This window comes from Aethalodelphis obliquidens, unplaced genomic scaffold (genome assembly GCF_003676395.1).
Source record: "Aethalodelphis obliquidens isolate GAN/ISIS:26980383/991018 unplaced genomic scaffold, ASM367639v1 scaffold7, whole genome shotgun sequence".
In the NCBI taxonomy this organism is placed as follows: domain Eukaryota; kingdom Metazoa; phylum Chordata; class Mammalia; order Artiodactyla; family Delphinidae; genus Aethalodelphis; species Aethalodelphis obliquidens.
This window is the reverse complement of record NW_020837951.1, coordinates 10,676,222-10,694,201: the sequence shown is the minus strand read 5'-3', so window position 1 is coordinate 10,694,201 and position 17,980 is coordinate 10,676,222. Positions and strand designations below refer to the sequence as shown.

Here is a 17,980-nt window from a genome sequence, read left to right as displayed (position 1 = left end):
ACGGAGCCGCTTCTACCTCGGCCTCGGAGGAACACCCAACCCGTCCCGCCCTCCGATGCCCTAGCCCCCCCCCCCCCGCCCCACCAGGCGACCCACTCAGGTGGCCCTAGCAAGAAGAGCGGGGGAGTGAAGGCTGCCAGCTGTGTGTCCCTCACAGGCCTGCCCCTGCCCCTCCCTCCAGAAAGTCCATGGCGCCCCCCAACTCCCCACCACCCCCATCCCCGGCATTGCAGGTGTTCTCCGGATGGAGAAACTGAGGCTCAGAGAGGGAGACTGCCAGGGTCACCCAGGCCAGAATCCCACCCAAGGTCTTCCCTTAGCCCCAGTTCCCAGCCCCGTCCCCATATTGGGAGGGTGGGCCCCCATCTTGGTTCTCTGCCAGCCCAGCCCAAAGGGTGTACTTTCCTCCCAGGTTTCTAGAGACATTACATGGGAACTTTCCTCCAAGCTCTACCTGGGGACCTCTGAAAGGCCCAACCGGGGGCCCCGGAGGGACAGACGCAGCATCTAGACCACTACCCACTCCCAGGGACCTCAGCCTCTCTCTCCTTCCAATGGAGGCCCTGGCCCTGGTGCTCCCGCTTACACTGCCAGGTCCCACAGCTCTGTCCTCAGCTTCCTGCCTGTGACTGTCCCTCCCCTCTGTCCCTCCCCTCCTGCCCTGAAGTTCTGACAGCCCCGTGATGTCTCTGATAATAAATGGTACTGTAGTGACCTTTCCTTCTCTGGAGGTCACCCTGGCCTGCGGAGGGGGACAGGATGCCAGTCTCCCTGGGAGGAGGGAGGTACAAGGGAAGCTGCCACTTTGGCTTTGGGACTCAGGACAGACCCAGCTTCACCATCAGGGCAGGTGCAGCCAACACTTACTAGCACCTGCTGTGTACCTGGCTGGTGCTAAGCCTTGTACTGCCTTAGAGCTGCAGGTCCTTACCTCAGCCCTGAGACCACCATCACCTCTATCGTACAGAAAAGAAAACTGAGGCTCAGAGAAGGTCTCCACGTCTCATACCTGGGTCTCCCCGGCTGGGTAACATAGAGGTCGGGGGTGGCAGTCGCTGTGAGTGGGAGCCACCCAGGCAGACTGCTCGGAGGAGGCACCAGGGCAGGTGGACCGGCTTCAGGTCTGACGTGTCATGCTGCGAGAGGACCCCAACTCAGAATCTGGCTATGGGACCAGGTCCTGGCACCACTGATTCTGTGGCCTCAAGCAAGATTCTTCTCTGAGTCCTGGTCTCCTCTTGGGTAGAGCCGGTTGCAGAGCTAAGGTGAGCAGCAGTGGTGATGTGTTAGGGCTTGGCACCAGGATGGGCCCCAAGGTAGGGGCCAGGCGAAGGAGAGGCCCAGGGGCTGGGACTTAGGGTACAGAGGCTGTTAACACCATCCTGCTAACCTCAGCCTGGCTCCAGTGCTGCCAGAGGACTGGCACAGCTGAGGAGCGTCAGAGCAGCCTCCCTGGGGGGAGGGAGGAGCGGTATAGCCACTCCAGATGCAGGTGAGTGGAGGTGGGGCAGGGCTGCATGAGAAGAAGCCCAGAGACCCATCAAGGTGCAAGCTGCTCGCAGATCCCTCTACGGGCTCGGGGTCACTTTCACCCTGGGCCCCACCTGCACTGAGTCTGGGACAAAATCTACCTGGGGTGTAGCTAGCCCACCACACAGCACAGGGGTCTGGGTATTTCATTCTGGGCATGGGGGCTGCCGTTGAACTTCTGGAAGCCCAGTCCATCGTCTGCAGAATGGGGGGCATCTGGCCCACCCCGCAGGTGACATGAGGCTGTCCTGTGTATTAGTCCAAGTGCCCGGCACACACAGGCACTCGGGAAAAGTCATCTGTTGCCAGAGGAGGGTGTGCAGGGGACCGTGCGCACAGTGGAGGTGAGTTTAAGGCCTTGAAGGCCCCAGGCAGCGAGAAAAGACAGCAGGCCTCCGTGGGGAGGAGCGTAGTTCCTGCCTGCTCGGGGAAGACGCAGCGGTACCCCCCGGGGAGGAGTGGCAGGCTGGGCACCACTGCTGAGGCTCACCCACCGGGGTGCTCGGCCCCGGCAGGTTAGGCAAAGCCCGCCGCCCGCTACTGTGGGGCAGGAGTAGAGGGACCGGGGCCTGGAGGGGCAGCAGGAAGGTGGCACTGAACTGGGCTGGGCACTTGGCGGTCCCTACTCTCTGCACCTGCAGTGTCCTCTGACTCCTTCCCCTCCCCACCAGAGGGCCCCTGCCTCCTCCCAGACTAATCATATGGGCGTGGGGGGGGGGGGGGGGGGGGGGGGGGGGGGCGGGTGGGCCTGTGGTCAGGGTTGGGGACCAAGGAGTCCTTTCCAGTCTCCCCACCCCCTGCTCCATACACTCCCTCCCCCTCAACACACTGTCTTCACTCTTCAGCCAAAATAACTCCTCTTAGGTCCCCAAACACTGCTGGTTGACACCCCTCCATCCCTCTGCTCACACTGCTGCCTCTGCCTGGACTGACCCCAACTCTTATCTAGCTGGTGAACCCCTGGGCATCCTTCAAAACCCAGTTTGGATGACACGTCAGCTATGAAGACTTCCTGTCCCCCCAGGAGCAGAATCAATCACTTCCTTATCTTGTGCAGGTACATGATGCACCACATCAGATAACAATCTGATTAAGGTAATATCCTCCTACAAGACTGAACAGTCTCCAGGGGCAGGAACCAGGGTGTCTGCTTCTGGAGCTGCCAGAGGGAAAGGGAGGCTTTGTCCCTTTGCCTAAGCCACTGCCAAGCTGTGTGCCTGGCACACAGCTTTTTCTAATTTGAACAGAGGAGCAGGGGTGGCTCTGGAGATAAACCAGTCACGTTGGTCAAGGCGTGTCAGGAGGATGGAAGTTTGCATCATGGTTGGCCCTTCTCAGTGGGTGACCTTGGACAGGACACTTCACCTTAGTTTCCTCATCTGTAATCTGGGGCCGCCACCTACCAAAGCGGCTGCGAAGAGCAGATGGGACAAGACCAGTGGACAAGGCAGGCGACGTCCTGGAAGGGCACCTGGAGCAGAGGAAGCAGTCCTCAGAGTTGGCTGTGCTCACTGCTGCCACCAAGCAAGTGAGAAGGGCCAGGCCTGGGGCCTGTGGGTGTGCCACCGGGGGACAGAGAGGAAAGGGCCAGTGCCCTGAAGTCAGGTGGATCCGGGTTTGAATCTGCCCCAGCAGATGGCCGACTAAGGGCCCTTGCCAAGTGCCTCCTCTGGATTATAACCCCTGCCTCACAGGCTACTGCAGGGACAGTGAAGTGATGGATGGCACACAGTAGATGCTCATTAAATGACTGTTCCCTTCTGCCCAAGATGGCAGCTGAGATGCACGCCAGGGTGGCAGTGAGGCTGAGTCCCCAGAAAGCCCAAGTATCTCCCAGGCCTCCCAGGGTTGGCAGGGCCCCAGGGATGAGGTGGGGCCCAAGGGCCCCCCAGCAGTGCCTGGTATCCCCCACCTTGGCCCTCACACCCCATCCTGCTCCCCCCCCCGAGTTTGGAACCGAAAGTTACCTAGGTGTTGCCTTCGTCCCATTCGGCGCTCGGCCCCGCCCTAGACAGCCCAAACCCACTTAGGAGGCTCTCCTTGGGCCCTAGAATGTAGATAGGCAAAGGTAGCTGGAAACTAACTGCAAAATTTATTCCAGGGTTGCGGGCACTGTGGGGGCCTTAAGGGCACTTCTCATTTGGGGGCTGGGAGTCGCCAGCCTGGCCAGGGGTACACGTTTCAGGGGGGAGGACCGAGACAGGGTGGTCGAAGGCGGGGGCGGGGATGCCCAGTCATCTCCAGCTGGGCGAGCTCAGCGCAAGCTGCAACCGCAACGTGAAAGCAGGACAGACAGTTGGATGCCCAGCCCGGCGACAGAGGACAGCTGAGGCCCCTCCCCTGTGTCTGGCCCTGGAGAGTGTCTTTCAGGACATAGGACAGGAGTTGAGGCCCAGCTTCAAGGGTGTACAGTAAGGAACCCAATGGGAAGGGCCAGTGAAAGACGGCTCATCAGCAATGTCCCTGATCCGGAGACCCATACATCCTCCCCACGATCCCCCGGATTCCCACCCACAGACTCCGAGGCCCCCGCAGGCCAGGCTGCTGTTCCTCTAGTGGGCTGGGGTGGGGGTGGGGGTGGGGGGCAAGCTCTCCTCTGGATTGGAGTTAGGGCTCAGAAATAACGACCCAGCACCACCCATGGGGTACTTGGTATGAGGGTGTTTGGGAAGAATCCATGGGCTGGTCTTGGTGCTAATCCCCAGTCCCAGCCTCAGACCTCAGATCTGTCCCCTGCCCCTCCACATACACACCTTTCAAGGAGTATCTAAATTAAGAAACAAATTAAACGAAAACAAACAAACAAAAAACTTCTTGACTACAGCTTTGCAGATAAATACCAGCCTGGAGGGCCAACCGTGGGTGGGGCTAGAACGTTGATTGTGCCAAACTTCTCCTCTGCCGGGAGAGGGTTAGAAAGATGATTGCAGCAAAATTCTTTGCAGATAACATGTCAAAATTCTCCCCTGCAGACGTCAGATGGGATAGAAGGTTTAGGGAGGAGGTCTTTGGGTCCTAACCAGTCTCCCAGTGTCCTCTAGGGGCCAACAGTCCCTTGCCTAATTTTGCAAACTCTGTTATCCCTAGTTTACAAAACGGAGGGCTTCCCTCCTGGTCTCTGGGAGGGAGTCCTGGAGATCCTCTTCTCCCCGCCCCCCTCCCCCACCCCACCAGAGTTGATGTCCGCTCAACTTCTCTCTGCCTCTGTTTCCAGGAGAGGGGGAAGGGATGACCTCTGACTCAAGGGACATTGAGGCCCACCAGGGAAGCCGAACCTCCTCCCTGGGCCTGTGCACCAGACTCCAGGACAGACAGCTGGGAGCAGGGGGAGGGAGGGAGTGGTAGCAGCCACCTCCCTGGGGCACTCTGAGTGGCCGGCAAGTGCCAGTGGTTAGTGGAGACCCCCCACCTCAGCCAGGCCCTGCCCACCTTCACCCACCTTCCCAAACGCAGGGCTTCAGAGAGCTCAGGGGCAGGGGCCTACATGGTGGGGTCCTGGGTCAGCATAATCAAATAAGCCATCTGGAGACCACAGGGGTGCTGCGGCCCCTCCCCCGGCCCCGGCCCCCCTTCCCCCACCCCGTCACTGGCCCAAGCTCAGGTCTGCTTGGCCTGCAGCATCTCGATGAGCAGGTTGTTTCGGGGCATCTCGTTGCCCAGGTGCTTGTGGTACAGGTATTCCTTGGCCTGCATGCTCAGCGCCCGCACCTCCACCAGGCACAGCAGCAGCTGCTGGAACTTGTCTCCGCAGTGCGGGTAGTGGCACAGGGTGTAATCGAGCAGGGCGGCATTGGCCTTCTCCTGAGCGTCCTTCACCAGGCTGTGGTTATTCAGGAACTTCACATCTGCAAAGGGAGGAGCCGTTCACCAGCCCCATCACATCATCAACACCGTCACTGGCATCAGCAACAACAACATCCCTATGATCACCAAAGACACGGGCACGGCCACCATCGACAGTGAACCACAATCTCCCTGTCACCACCATGAACGCTGCCACCAGCATCAGTCGCCGATACCAGCATCCCTGGTTTTCACACACATGGTCCCTGCTGCCATCAACAATCAAACCACCGTCATTCCCGTCACCACCATGATCACCATCACCATCACCACCTCGGTTGAACACCGCCATCAGCGGCAGTCACTGACACTAGCAGGCCTGCGGTTATCACACACACGGCCACCATGACCACCCAGCCGCAAGCTCCTGTCACCACCACTGCTGCCATCGTCATCGACCCCACCGCCATCACCAAGCCTCACCAGGTGTATCCCTGGACACGTTATTTAACCTCTTAATTTCTTCATCTGCAAAACAGGGTGGCAGTAGTGCCTACTTCACAAGATTGTTGTGAGAATTAAGGGAGTTGAGATGTAGAGAGTGCGCAGAAGAACAGTGTCCAGCACTTCATAAGACTCAGTGTGTTAGTGTTATTATTACTCCTACTCTCACCGTGTCCAGGAACAACACCATCCCCAGCCCCATGGTCAAAACCATCCTGTTGCCATCATCCTCGGGGTAGGCGCCATCAGCATCGCCACTCCGCCACCATCATCACTATCCCCCATCAGCACCATCGCCAGAGAGGCGCACTGTGAGTGGAGGGGTCCCATCCCCCATGCTAGAGTGTGACAGGCACTCCTTTGGTCCATGCTCTGACCAATCAAGAGGCTCTGGTACCCCAAGGAAATTTTCTCACGGGGCCGTGGACGTTCACTGCAACAATATTTACGGTGATGGGGAGGTGGGCTGGATGGCCAGGTGGCGGCTGCCTCCCCGGGAGCCCAGTGCAGTAGAGAAAGAAGTAACGGAGCAGACACAGTACTGAGCAAATGGACGGACTTTTAAAAGCATGGGGTTGAGTGGAAAAAAAAAACAAAAAATAGGATAAAAAACAAAAAAAGGGAGATCCAGAATGAGACCTATAAGGTAAAGCCACCTACTTAAATTAAAAACACTAGCGCACAAAGCGTGCACCTTGCCTTAAGAACAGAGACAAACAAGAAGAACCGAGTTAAACGTAAAGGGGACGGTTGGTGATGGGAGGGAGAGGCAGGTGGGTGGCTCTGCGTGGACCAGTGATCATTTGTACCAGGCACAGAGGAGTGTGATGAATGCATCCCCTGTCCTGGAGGTCCAGTGAAGAAATAAAAATTAAGTGTCTTTAGCGTGAAGTGGATGGTGGTTCAAATCCCAGCCCCACCATTTAGAATCGGTGGCCTGTGCCCTGTCCTCTCCTGACCTGAAGGCCTTCCTCCTCTACGAAAGGGGCCGTGCCCACCTTGCAGCGGGGGGAGCTCGGGTGCCAGGGCACTGCACAGGTGCCTGGCCCCCAGGGGTGCCCGTGGAGGGCCAGTTTCCTGTCACGGGAGTCCTCATCGCTGCTTGCAGGCTTTTTTCAGCTCCTGGGCAGCATCTCCAGCTGGTGCCCTGCCGAGGGGCTGAAAGTCAGCAGGAATCCACAGAACCTGTCCCCATCCCCCGCTCCGAGCCCCGCCAGGCCTGGGATGCATCATCCAGCGATTCAGAAGATGGTCGTCCATCCACTTCCCCTGCGTTCCCATCACCCCCAGCCCTGCTGCTGCGGGGGAGTCCGGAGCCCAGCATGCACAGCCCTTGGCCCTTCTAATCCCTCTTAACACCCACCGCGCCAGGAGGGCTGGACGCTCCTGGCAACCCTGATCCCCAGCCGCCCCCAGCATGCCCGCCGAGGCCTGTGTTGTCCAAAGTCGGATTTAGGGAAACCCAAGCTGGACCCAGGGCGTATGGCAGGATCTGGGCCTCCCCCCATCCTCGTCCCCATCCCCCTCACCACATTCAGTAAGTGAGCCAGGGTCATATTCTTCCTGGCCTCCGCAGGATCACCATTAGCCCACAAGGCACCTTGTGCCAATTAGAAAGAAGGTCCCCCATGTCCACAGAAAGACAGCTTGGTGAGGGGCATGCAGGCTGGATTTCAGCCTCTACCTTTCCCCTGTCTAGGTGCCCTTGTTCAGTAAACAACCTGTCCAACTGTACATAGCAGCCCTGTTCCCTAGCCTGGCCCTCTCCAAATAAACTCAAAGGTCATGGGAAATCTCCCCACCTAACTAGCGTCTCCTGGGGGCAAGAGGTCCTTAACTGGCCCCATCCCTTTCCCAATCTCTTTCCAACCCAATCTACCTTCAGTCCCCACCATCCCCAGGGCAGTTCTCCTACTTGTCTTCTGACAATTTACAATAGGAGGCTGGGGGTCCAGAGAAGGGTAGGGACCAGCTCAAGGCCACACAGCAGTAAAGGGGCCCAGAAGAAACAGCTGAGGGTGCGGGGAGGACTGGATAAGATGCTGCAGTAGAGGCAGGAGTGGGAGGGGGCTGGGGAGGACCAACCAGAGCCTCGGCTTTACCAGGATTTACTGTTCCCAGCAGCAGTGTGACAGGGACAGCAGGGCGGAGTGCAGGGTGGGGAGGTACAGAACAAGGACAGCTTTCAGGGACACCCCCCTCCTAGCAGCTCTACGGGTCCTGCAGCTCTCGGGAGGCTGGAGACCCCCACTGCCCCCACAAGGTGGGCTACAGGGCTGGGGGCGGGAAGCACGGTCACTAATTGAGCCCTGGCCACTACAGTACAAGGCAGGAGAGCTGTTTCCACCGCACCTGCTGCACCTTCCCCGCCCCCGCCCCCGCCATCACTTAATCCCCACAGACACCCAGGCAGGCAGGAAAGGGCGTCTTCCATGCACAGCGACAGTGGGGCAGGCCTGGAGCACACAGCAGATACCAGAGCCGGGATTCAAACCCAGATCTCCCTGGCTCCAAAGCACTATGGGCAAGCAGAGGCGGGGTCAGGCCTGGATGCGGGGTCAAGCCTGGACCCTGGTTCCTGGGGGATTAGATGACGTGATGACTTTATGTTCCATCCAACTCAGGAGTCCTGTCCAAGGGCCACTAAGCCTGGGGTCCTTGGTTTCCCCAGGAAGTTTACTCTGGACACCCTCTTGGAGAGGAACGTGGTCAAGTCACGCCCCTTCTCCCAGCCTGCCTCTAAAGGGACTGTCGTGAAGATTCGCTGGGATGCTGGATGTGACAGAGCCAGCATCCCTCAGGACACCACACCCTTTCTTCCTTAGACACACAAACCTGGAGACGCCCCCTTCGTGCGTCAGGGGCTCAAACCCCAGCTCCACCACCAGCTAGGTGACCCGGGGCAAGTCCCTTCCCCAGTCTGAGCCTCAGTTTCCCGTCATCTGAAAAACGGGGGCAAATTAATCTCCGCCTCTCAGGGCACCAAAGAACTGGACCTCATCTGCCCAGCTCTGGGCCTTGAGGCACCGCGGGCTGGAGCCGGGCCTGCTCAGCTCCCAGCAATCCGGGGGGTGAGAGGTAGGAGGGGGCTGGGAGATGGCAACCCCACCCCCGAGAGCAGCCCGCTAGCTCTGCGGAGCCGGGGGCCCCCAGGTTCTCAGAAAAGCCCCCTTTTCACGGTTTAATTGAATATTTGAATAATCCTTTCATTCCAGCGAGACATAAAGAATGTTGTCCCAATAGCGGTGACTCAGGCAGGCGCCCCCGCGCACAATGGCCCCTCGAGTGGGGCTGCTATTCAGGCCGCCTTTTGTTGGCACGAGCAGTGGGTAAATTGCAAACGCTTAAGGGAATGCTGCTGCCGCCGCCTCAATGCAAGTCAGAAAATCGAATGTTAGGTCAATCCATTAAGCTTCGATTAAGTCCTCTGCGGAACAATGCCAGCCGGGCCCATCTTCATAAACACCGTGATTGCCAGGAGAGAGGCACTAATTTTAATTAAACCTCCTTACCTGCCTTCGCGCCTGCCTGAGCCAGCTATTTAGACACCAAATGGCACCCTTCTGTGGAGGCAGGCAAGAAGGAGGCGCTGAGCGGGCTGAAGGGCGGAGGGGTTGGGGGACAGCCATCCCACAAGTTCAGGCTGAAGCAGCCCAGGGACGCGCTGCCCCGGGGTGATGTCCGGCATGCCAGCTAGAGGACAAGGGGCAAGTGGCCACCCCATTCTGCGCCCCAGCTCCCTTGGGGACCCAGCTCTGGTGGTCTGGGTGGGATCATGGGAGTAGCCCCCTCCCACCTTCCCGACTCTGGGCAAATCTTCCCCATCGTCTTGCCCAAATTTATCCACTTCACCCCAGCCCCACGTCTAGCCTTTGCAGGGCTCTGGGTTGCCACCTGCCATCCTTTTCCCATGCTGCAGTTGGAAGGACCTTGCCAAAATGCAAACTTGATCATGTTTCTCCCTGCTGAAAATCCTCCCCAAGGGAAGGTTCAACATACTGGCCTGGCATTCAAGGCCTTGCACAGCTTGGCCCCTGCCCACCTCTCCAGCCTCCTCCTCACCCTCTCCCTGCCCCACAGGTACTTCCAGACTTTCAGGATCACCCATCCCTGTGCACAGGCTCTTCCTTCAGTCTGGAACGCCCTTGCTGCTGCCTGCTTTGTTTCACCCAGAACACTCCTGCTCATACTACAAGGCCCAGCTCAGAGGCCCCTCCTCCAAGCAGACTTCCCTGATATCCTAGGCATAGTTGTCTTCTCCTCTTTGGCCCAGCCCTGATCACACTGGACTGCCCAGGCTCCTCTCCACACCTGGAACCTGTCAGCCAGCGGCCCCTGTGGCTCCCCTGGGCTCCTCTCACTGCACACCTACGAGCTCGGACAGGCCTGGGTCCCGGGTCTTCTCCCCTCACAGCCCCAATACCACTAGAGTTTCTGGCCCCCACCCTGAGGGTCACTGTCCCCAAAGACAAGGCACTGTGCCAGACACACAGTGTGCAATAAAGACAGAGAGAGACTCGTTCCTTCCTTCACTTCATTCACTAACTTGTTCATTTGCTCGTGAACTTAATGATGGCTATGGTAGAAACAATACTGATGCATACTCTGAGGGGCCAGGCCATGCACTGAACATTTTGGGGAATTTTCTCATTAAATCTCATAGCAAGTTAAAGATGATTATGATGTTCATTTTACAGATGGGGAAATAGAGGTTCAGAGAGGGGAGTGACTTGCTCAAGGGCCCACAAGCAGAGAGAGAGTCTAGGTTTAGAATCCAGGTGGTCCATCGCTAGTCCCCTTTCCTAACCACTGCTCCACCCTGCCTCGCATGTGTACACACACGTGCACACTCTCACTCCTCCGTCCCACCTGCTCCAGCCTGTTCCAGCCAAGCACTGTAGACCCTCCCAGTCTCCTGGCCCCAACTGCCTCCTCTGGAAAACAGGATGAAGGTTGGCATGCAGGAGGGGCTGTGCACTCATGGTTCTGAGTACAGCCCCTTGCCTGGACCCAGAAGAGGAGGGCTGGGCTCAGCCTTGATGTCCTCCCTACACCCCATAGAAGGAGGAATCCTGGACTTATCACCTGGTGGAGGCCAAGGCTGTGCCAGGCCTGGCAGTCCCCAGCGCTGGGGCTTTTGTAGGAAGAGGGGCTGAGGGCTGCAGGCATGTGCCTCAGGCCCCAGGGGGTCTGGAGAGCCAAGACGTGGTCCCTGCTCTGCAGGGGGCACCAAGATGGAGCCTTGGCCAAGCAACCTGGTGGCTGGCATCCCCACCCTCCCCAAGACCTCCTAGTGGCCTCTTGACGAAGGTCAGGTCAAGAACTGTCACCTCACAAACCACCACAGAACCCACACTGCAATACAATGTGTCCCAAGCACGCCCCTCAAAACCCTCACATCTCCAGTCACCACTCAGCCATATACAGATTGCTCACATCGCATGACACATAAAATCCCACTAGCCCATGAAAGTTCACAGTCTATACATGCGCATAAATGAAGGCACAGGCACGCACATGACCCCTGGAGCCTGCACACCCCAAACCACACACATCCGTGGCTCTGGTGACACTGAGGTTGGGAGGAGGGTACCACTGCAGGCAGAGGAGGAAGGGGGCTTCCCCAGCTGGAGCCGGCCTGGCTCAGGTCCCTGAGGCCCCGCCAAGGGCTTCAGGCTCCTAACCGGCTGCCCAAGATTCAGCCCTCCCCCCCCAGCATGCTCGACCCCTACCAACCCCTGCAGCCTTGCCGATACGCCCTCCAGCTACCAACCTGCTGCGCCAGCAGAGTCAGGAGGCCCAGCCCAGGCACCCAGTCACACGGCCACGGCCTGAACACAGGGCTTCCCCCAGTCAGTACGTCACTAATCACCCCCTCCCAGCTTGTTTTACCCGCTGCTTCCCCAGCTGCCCCCACTCTTGAGCAGGAACACCCTTGCCAGACCATGGCTGTGATGCCATCTGCCACAAAGACAGCGTCTCGATCCTGCCCCCTCCCCAGGTGACAAGGCATTCACGCCCCTCTGTTCCAACCTTCCATCCCATCTACACCTCTGCTAAAAGATTTATCCCCCCGCAGCAAACTCCTACTCATCCTCCAAGACCCTGCTCAGATGTCCTTCCAGGAAGCCTTCCGGGCAGATCCTTTGCTCCCCATCCTGGGTTCCCCATCTCTCTGTCTCAGCCCTGATGGCACTGGCTGGAGGCCTCTCCCAGACTGGGAGCCGCCTGAGAGCAGGGAAAACCTCTATGAACGCAGCATTGCTGGGCACAGGGAGGGCATTGGACATGCTTGATGGGTGAAGGAGGACAAAAGGAGGCTGACCTGATGAGAGCTCAGAGGGAGGGTGGAGACCTGAGCGGCACAGGCTGGGCTGGGATCAGGAGGGCAAAGGGAGGGAGACACCAGACACTTGGGGAGCCAGGCGAGCTGGCGGGCTGGGCTGGCCCTCTGCCCCTGCCCTGCTTTGTTTTCCTCCCTAGCACTTACTGAAATCTTCCAGGCTATACATTTTACGAATCATTTCACTAATTTATACATTTTACTAATCATATTATGCTTATTGTCTCTCTCCCCAACAGAAGGTCAGCTCCTTGAAGACAGGGATTTGGGGTCTTTTTTGAATGAGTGAATGAATGAATGAATGGGCAAATGGGTCTGGGCCCCGAAAAGCTCAGAGTCAGAATTCAGACACCCTTAGAGCGGGGAATTAGGAAACACAGGGACCTCAGGATGGGAGTCAGGGATCAGAAGCTCCTGAAATCATAAGGGCATTTTCTGGGGTGGCATCGGCACTTTTCTAGGGCTGTCAACTGGGAATCTACCACATCCTCAGGAGGGTGCCTTGTCCCATCAAGGGCAAGTCTTAGACATTATCCTGGCCTTCTGTCCTTCCAAACAAAGAAACTCAGGCCCAGAGAGGAAGCAGGCCCTGGGCCAGGTCCCCTTTATTCACTAAGAGAGGCCCCCATCGGAGAGCCCCACCTTAGGGTCTCCTTGCCAGCCCACCCCCCTACCCTCAGGCCAGGCCTCGCTCAGCCCACTCACCGAGGCTGAAGAGGATGAGGAACTTGAGGCAGACGAACTCCTGGCGGTCCAGCTGCAGCGCGTGCAGCTGCAGCACAAGCTCCTGCGCCCGAAGCACCAGGCTGTGAAGCAGGGAGCCTGCCTGGGCGGCCACCATGGTCAGCTCCACCTGGGTGGGCAGAGGGCAGGGGTCAGGGACACGAGGGGAGGCCGTGGTTGGAAGCTGGGGGTCAGGGGTGCCCAGCCTTGGAGCTGAGCCAGGTGGGGCGGGGGAGGCGCGGCACTTCCTCAGGCCCCTGGACCCCTCCAAGGCTCCCAGCTCTGCTCCCACTGCCCTGCCCAGAGCTGAGGGCCCCCGCGCAGCAGAGCCGACACCAGGCAGGTGTGTGCAGAGGGAGAGCTGAAGGGTCCTTCATGCACAAAGAGCCGCCGCCAGGCCCAGTGGCACAAGCAGCTTTTGTGTTTTGTGTGGTGTCTGCAGTGAGCACCACGTCGCACTGGGTGGGGGGTGGGGCAGCCGTGCCTGGATCCGCGTGGATGCGGCCACATGACTGCCCGGGGCCCACACATGGACACCTGGACTACAGATGTGGCCACACCTCAGCTCACGTTCACACACATGGAGGGACACACTCACAGCCTTGTTCACCTGCTTCAGGACGTGAACACACACACACACACACACACACACATACACACACACACACTCTTGTAGGGTCACATCACAGGGTAACACAGACACATGTCTGTGTATATGTTCCCACTGACATGGTGACCCACTTACGTGTGTGGAGATGTTTGCACAATAAAATACAGGAGCACACACACACGCACGCACGCACGCACGCACAGGACTGTCCCATAGCCTCAGAGACTTCCACCCACGTGTTGACAGGAGCTGACACTCACACCTCAGACTCTTTCACGTGCTCGCCCAGGTGGCCTCAAAGTTACACCCTTGCAACCAGCATTCTGCTGGCCCTGGATGGCCTGAGACACCCAGGTGAGAACAGAGGATGAGGACAAAGGGTTGGAGGTAGGGGGTGGGAGCAGGGCCTCAGTCTCCAATCTCTCTCCCCAAGCACCTATGAAAGCCACTCCTCCTATATCGCCCCCCAGGCGTGATGCTCCCTCCACCAGGCTAGACCCTGGGCATCAGCCTCCCTTCCCTTCTCCCTACTTCCCTCCGTTTCCCCTACACCTCCTCTCCCCTCCTTGAATTGTGCCCTCCCAGGTCCCCAGTGTTCTGAGCGGGGGGTGGCTGCCTTCATTTCCTCCTCACCCCCCATCTTGCCCCCTCCATGCGCTTCCTCATATAAAACCTGGTTGTGTCCTTCCCCACTTAAAACTCTTCTGATGCTCCCTGCTTGATTCCAGGAGCCACCCCACCTGCTTCCCATCCTAGTGCCCCTAATTCCCTGCTCTAAGAGTGCCCAAATTCTGACTCTGAGCTCTTTGGGGCCCAGACCCCTTTGTCCACCCATTCAGCCAGCCAGCCAGCCAGCCAGCCAGCCATCCATCCTTCCATCTATCATTCAGGATTTAGAACCTGCAAGGTCTTGCCCATCCCAGCCCCCAGCCACACCTCCAACCTTATCTCTCACCTCATCCCAGCCCCCACAGGGCACCTGCCCCTCCAAACCCATGTCCCAGCACACCAGCAGCCCCCGGCAGCTCAGCAGTCCTAACCTGCCTCTCTAAGCCTGGCCCGTGCTACCTCCTCTGCGTGTGTGGAGGCGGGGATTGTCCCTCCACCCCGTCACTACCCGACCAGCCCTTATTTATTCTTTCACTACCCAGAGCCACCATCACGTCCTCCAAGAGCCTCCCTGACCCTCCCCACATCCCTGAGCTGCTTCCCCCAGAGCAGGGCTCCCAGGGCCTGGTTCCTCTCAAGGTCAAAGCTAGGGCTGATCAGAGGGAGGTCGGGCTGGTGGGTATCCCATGAACCTGGGGAAAGGGCTGATATTCAGTGGTGCCCAGGGCCAGCCCTGGAGAGGCCTAGGACCTCTTCTGGGCCCAGAATTCTGGAAGTGCATGGTGGGGGGTCAGGACAGAGCACAGTAGGGTCTGGTCACCTCCTGCCCAGTGACCAGCAGGATGCTGCCCTCCTTGCCATGTTGGATCTGACGGTAGATGTGGTCGAACACCAGCAGCTCACTCCAGCAGTTCTGCAGTAGTGTCATCTGGTCGGCCACCTGCAAGGAAGAGGCACACAGGAGTCCAGGGTCCAGCCACGGTCCAGCTGGGGACCGTCCCCTCGCCCCTCCTCCTCCCAGCTCTGAGTTCAGCAGCTCAACTGGGTATGTGACCTGGACAAGCTGCCCAACCTCTGTGTCCAGTTTACCCATGTGTCTTCTTCATCAAAGTGTGGCAGGGGTCTAGCGAAATAATAAGAGGGTCCAACGGAGGTGCTCAGGCCCCGGCTCTGCCTCTCACAAGTTGTATGACCTTAAGCAAGTTCTGTAACCTTTCTGGGCCTCAGTTTTCTCATCTGGAGAGTGGGCAAAGTATTAGAAGGCGGTCTGGCACATATTAAGCCCTCAATAAATGTTACAGAATAATGTCCACAGAAGTGCTTTGTGAAGGATTCCTTTAAATGCAAGGGAAGATTAGTATTAATTTTTCCTTGTGCCCATTTGTCCTGTGGTCACATCTCTAGCAGCCTGAATCGCTCAAGAAGGAGCCATGTAGAGAAAACAGAGGGCTTCCTCGCAGTCTTGTGCAGAGCTCTGAAGTTCATGGGAAGAGAGGAGGTCCGGCCCAGGGAATGAGCAGGTGGCTGGCAACAGTCTACATCAGAAGCAGGAATAGAAGGGCACACGGGGCCGATTCTGAATCCCCAGGCTGCACTGAGGGGCGCTCAGTGTGAGGGCAGGGCCTATCCTCCAGTCTGGGGGATCGCCACATTCTAGCATGGCAAGAGTAGACCCTCATGACAATGACGAGTGGGACTCAGGACCATGGGATGCCCGAGCCAGAAGGGCCCTTAGGGATCTCCTGGCCTAAACTCCTATTTGCAGATGAATAATCTGCCACCCAGTGAGGGTAAGGGACTCTCCTGGGGTCCCAGAGAGGCAGAGCCAGGCCAGGGTCATGGCTGGCATTCTCGGTCCACAACTCTCCATAGTGACAAATACTGAACACTTCTGGGTGTTCAGAACTGCGCTGGGTGCAGCGTGTCATCCTAGGAGGATACAGTGCAGACTCCAGTCCCTTTCAGCATCCGTGGCTCATCAGCCAGCTGCCATTGACCCAACGGGCACCCCCCAGGCACCTTCCCGGGCCATGCCCTACAGTGAATGCAAATCACGATAGCTAACAGTCACTGCGCTGCAGCTCCACAAGCCTTCGTAGTTGGTACTAACGTTATCCCCAATCCATGGAGAGAGGTCACTGAGCTCAGAGAGGTCAAGTAACTTACCCAAGGTCACACAGCTCTGTCTAGTTCATCTCTGCTCTTGGCACTAGGTGTGCAGGAAGATCCACCCTTGCCACCCTAGAGTTCACGGCAGGCTCACTGCCTCACCCATGAAGCTCTCCCCATCCTCTGGACGTGGCACCTGCAACATCTGATGACGCCATTCATGCCTCTGTCTTCCCTAACACCTGTGGGCTCTGGGAGGAACAACCCCCAACCTGGAGACCAGAGTAGCCCAGGCAGCCCCTGGCCTGAAAAGGAAGTGGCCCAGGCCTAACCAACAGCTCTCTCTTCTCGGGGGCTAGAAGCCCCCCCGCTCCCCTCTGCTCTGCTCCTCTCCTGGGAGTGGCCCTGGGGCCTGTTCTCAGACAGACAAAGGGAGAGAAAAGTGGATAAAGAGCAAAGTGAGCCGCTGGACACACAGTCAGGCTTCCTCTAGGCCTCGCCTGCTCAGCCCTTCCCCAGCCTGTGTGGCTGAGAACAAGAGGAAGGGTCTGTATCCTGCTCTGAGTCCCCAACCTCCCACCCTCCCCTCCTCCCCTCCCCTCCGTGTCAAGAACCCATACCTCCCCCTCCATCTCCCAGCAGAAGGTCCATCCTAGAGCCCCATTACTGTCAGAACAGGAAGCCCAGCCAGGGGGACCCGAGGCTCAGCCACAGGTAGCCCTGGATGGGAGGGGCCGGGAGAGACTGAGAACCAGGACGCACCGCAAAGACACCTCGCCTTATCGCCTTATCATGCCTCAGGAAGTGGCTGGTCCCCAGAGAGCCTCCCCATCACAGCTTCCAAGGAGGGAGGCAAGGCTCAGTGAGCGCCTAGACCAGGCCCTGTTCCCAGCACACCCGGGACTCCTCACCCCTGCCCACTACGGATAAGGAAGCAGAGGCTCCCCTCAGGTAACCGCAGGGAGCTGGGCTCTGCACAGACCACCTGCCTGGGCTGCTTTTCTTGGGGGGCGGGGGGGCTGGCACTCCTAGAGCCCCAGCAGGAGGTGCCTGGTCCAGGAGTCGCACTGGCCCACTGGGAGGGGGTCTTGGGGAGGGTGGGGCTGCCAGTCGCACTGGGAGAGGGAGGACGTGCAGGGTTGGGTTCTGCTCCCCACCTATTGGGGCCCTAGGGAGCAGACACCCTTGTGCCTGAATTAAAGGAACAGGGGGTGGGGAGGTGGAAGCGCAAGAGATAAGGGGGAGAATTAGGAGATAAGCTGACTGAGCTTTGGGCAGAAAGCAGAAGGGGTCACAGTGACCCGGCTGGCCAAGCCCTGGGAGCAGACTCTGTACCCAGACCTCAGACCCCGGGAGTGGGGGCAGCCCTGCCCACGGGGCTGATAGGGGTGCAGGGCAGAGAGGTGCACTACGGTGGCTGGGCTTTGGTGCCCTGTGCCCTCTGATTCCCGCTTAGCTACACACCCTCTCCGGCCCTGATCTCCTACTCTGAGAAATGGAAAAAAATAAATCCTCCCTCTTTTGGTTAGAGAAAATATATGAGCACAGCGGTGTCAGTCGTGAAGGGTTCTGGGAACCCATGGTCAGCTATTCTGGGGACTCTGTCCTGGCCCGGGTTTCCCTCCCCACCAGCCAAGCAATTGTGCTTCCAGACTCTTTACTAGTTCTTCCCCTAGATGGACACATAAAGACACCAAACTCCAAACACTCCCCACACAGATGAACACACACACACACACACACACACACACACACACACACACACACAC

The 17,980-nt window shown here is 58.3% G+C and overlaps 1 protein-coding gene across 2 annotated transcripts in view; it reads right to left on the bottom strand.

Moving 5' to 3' along the window:
- Positions 1 to 4,624: 4,624 nt before the first annotated feature.
- The window catches only part of NR5A1 (nuclear receptor subfamily 5 group A member 1), a 25,065-nt gene continuing 11,709 nt past the window's right edge, over positions 4,625 to 17,980 (bottom strand). The window contains exons 5-7 of one of the 2 annotated variants that reach the window (XM_027104899.1): positions 14,923 to 15,042; positions 12,866 to 13,013; positions 4,625 to 5,375 (exon numbers count right to left, since the gene is read on the bottom strand). In XM_027104899.1, coding sequence (XP_026960700.1) covers positions 5,128 to 5,375; positions 12,866 to 13,013; positions 14,923 to 15,042 — 516 coding nt within the window. In that variant the 3' untranslated portion in view covers positions 4,625 to 5,127. The remainder of the gene's footprint in view (positions 5,376 to 12,865; positions 13,014 to 14,922; positions 15,043 to 17,980) is intronic. The other variant, XM_027104900.1, reaches the window with a different exon arrangement.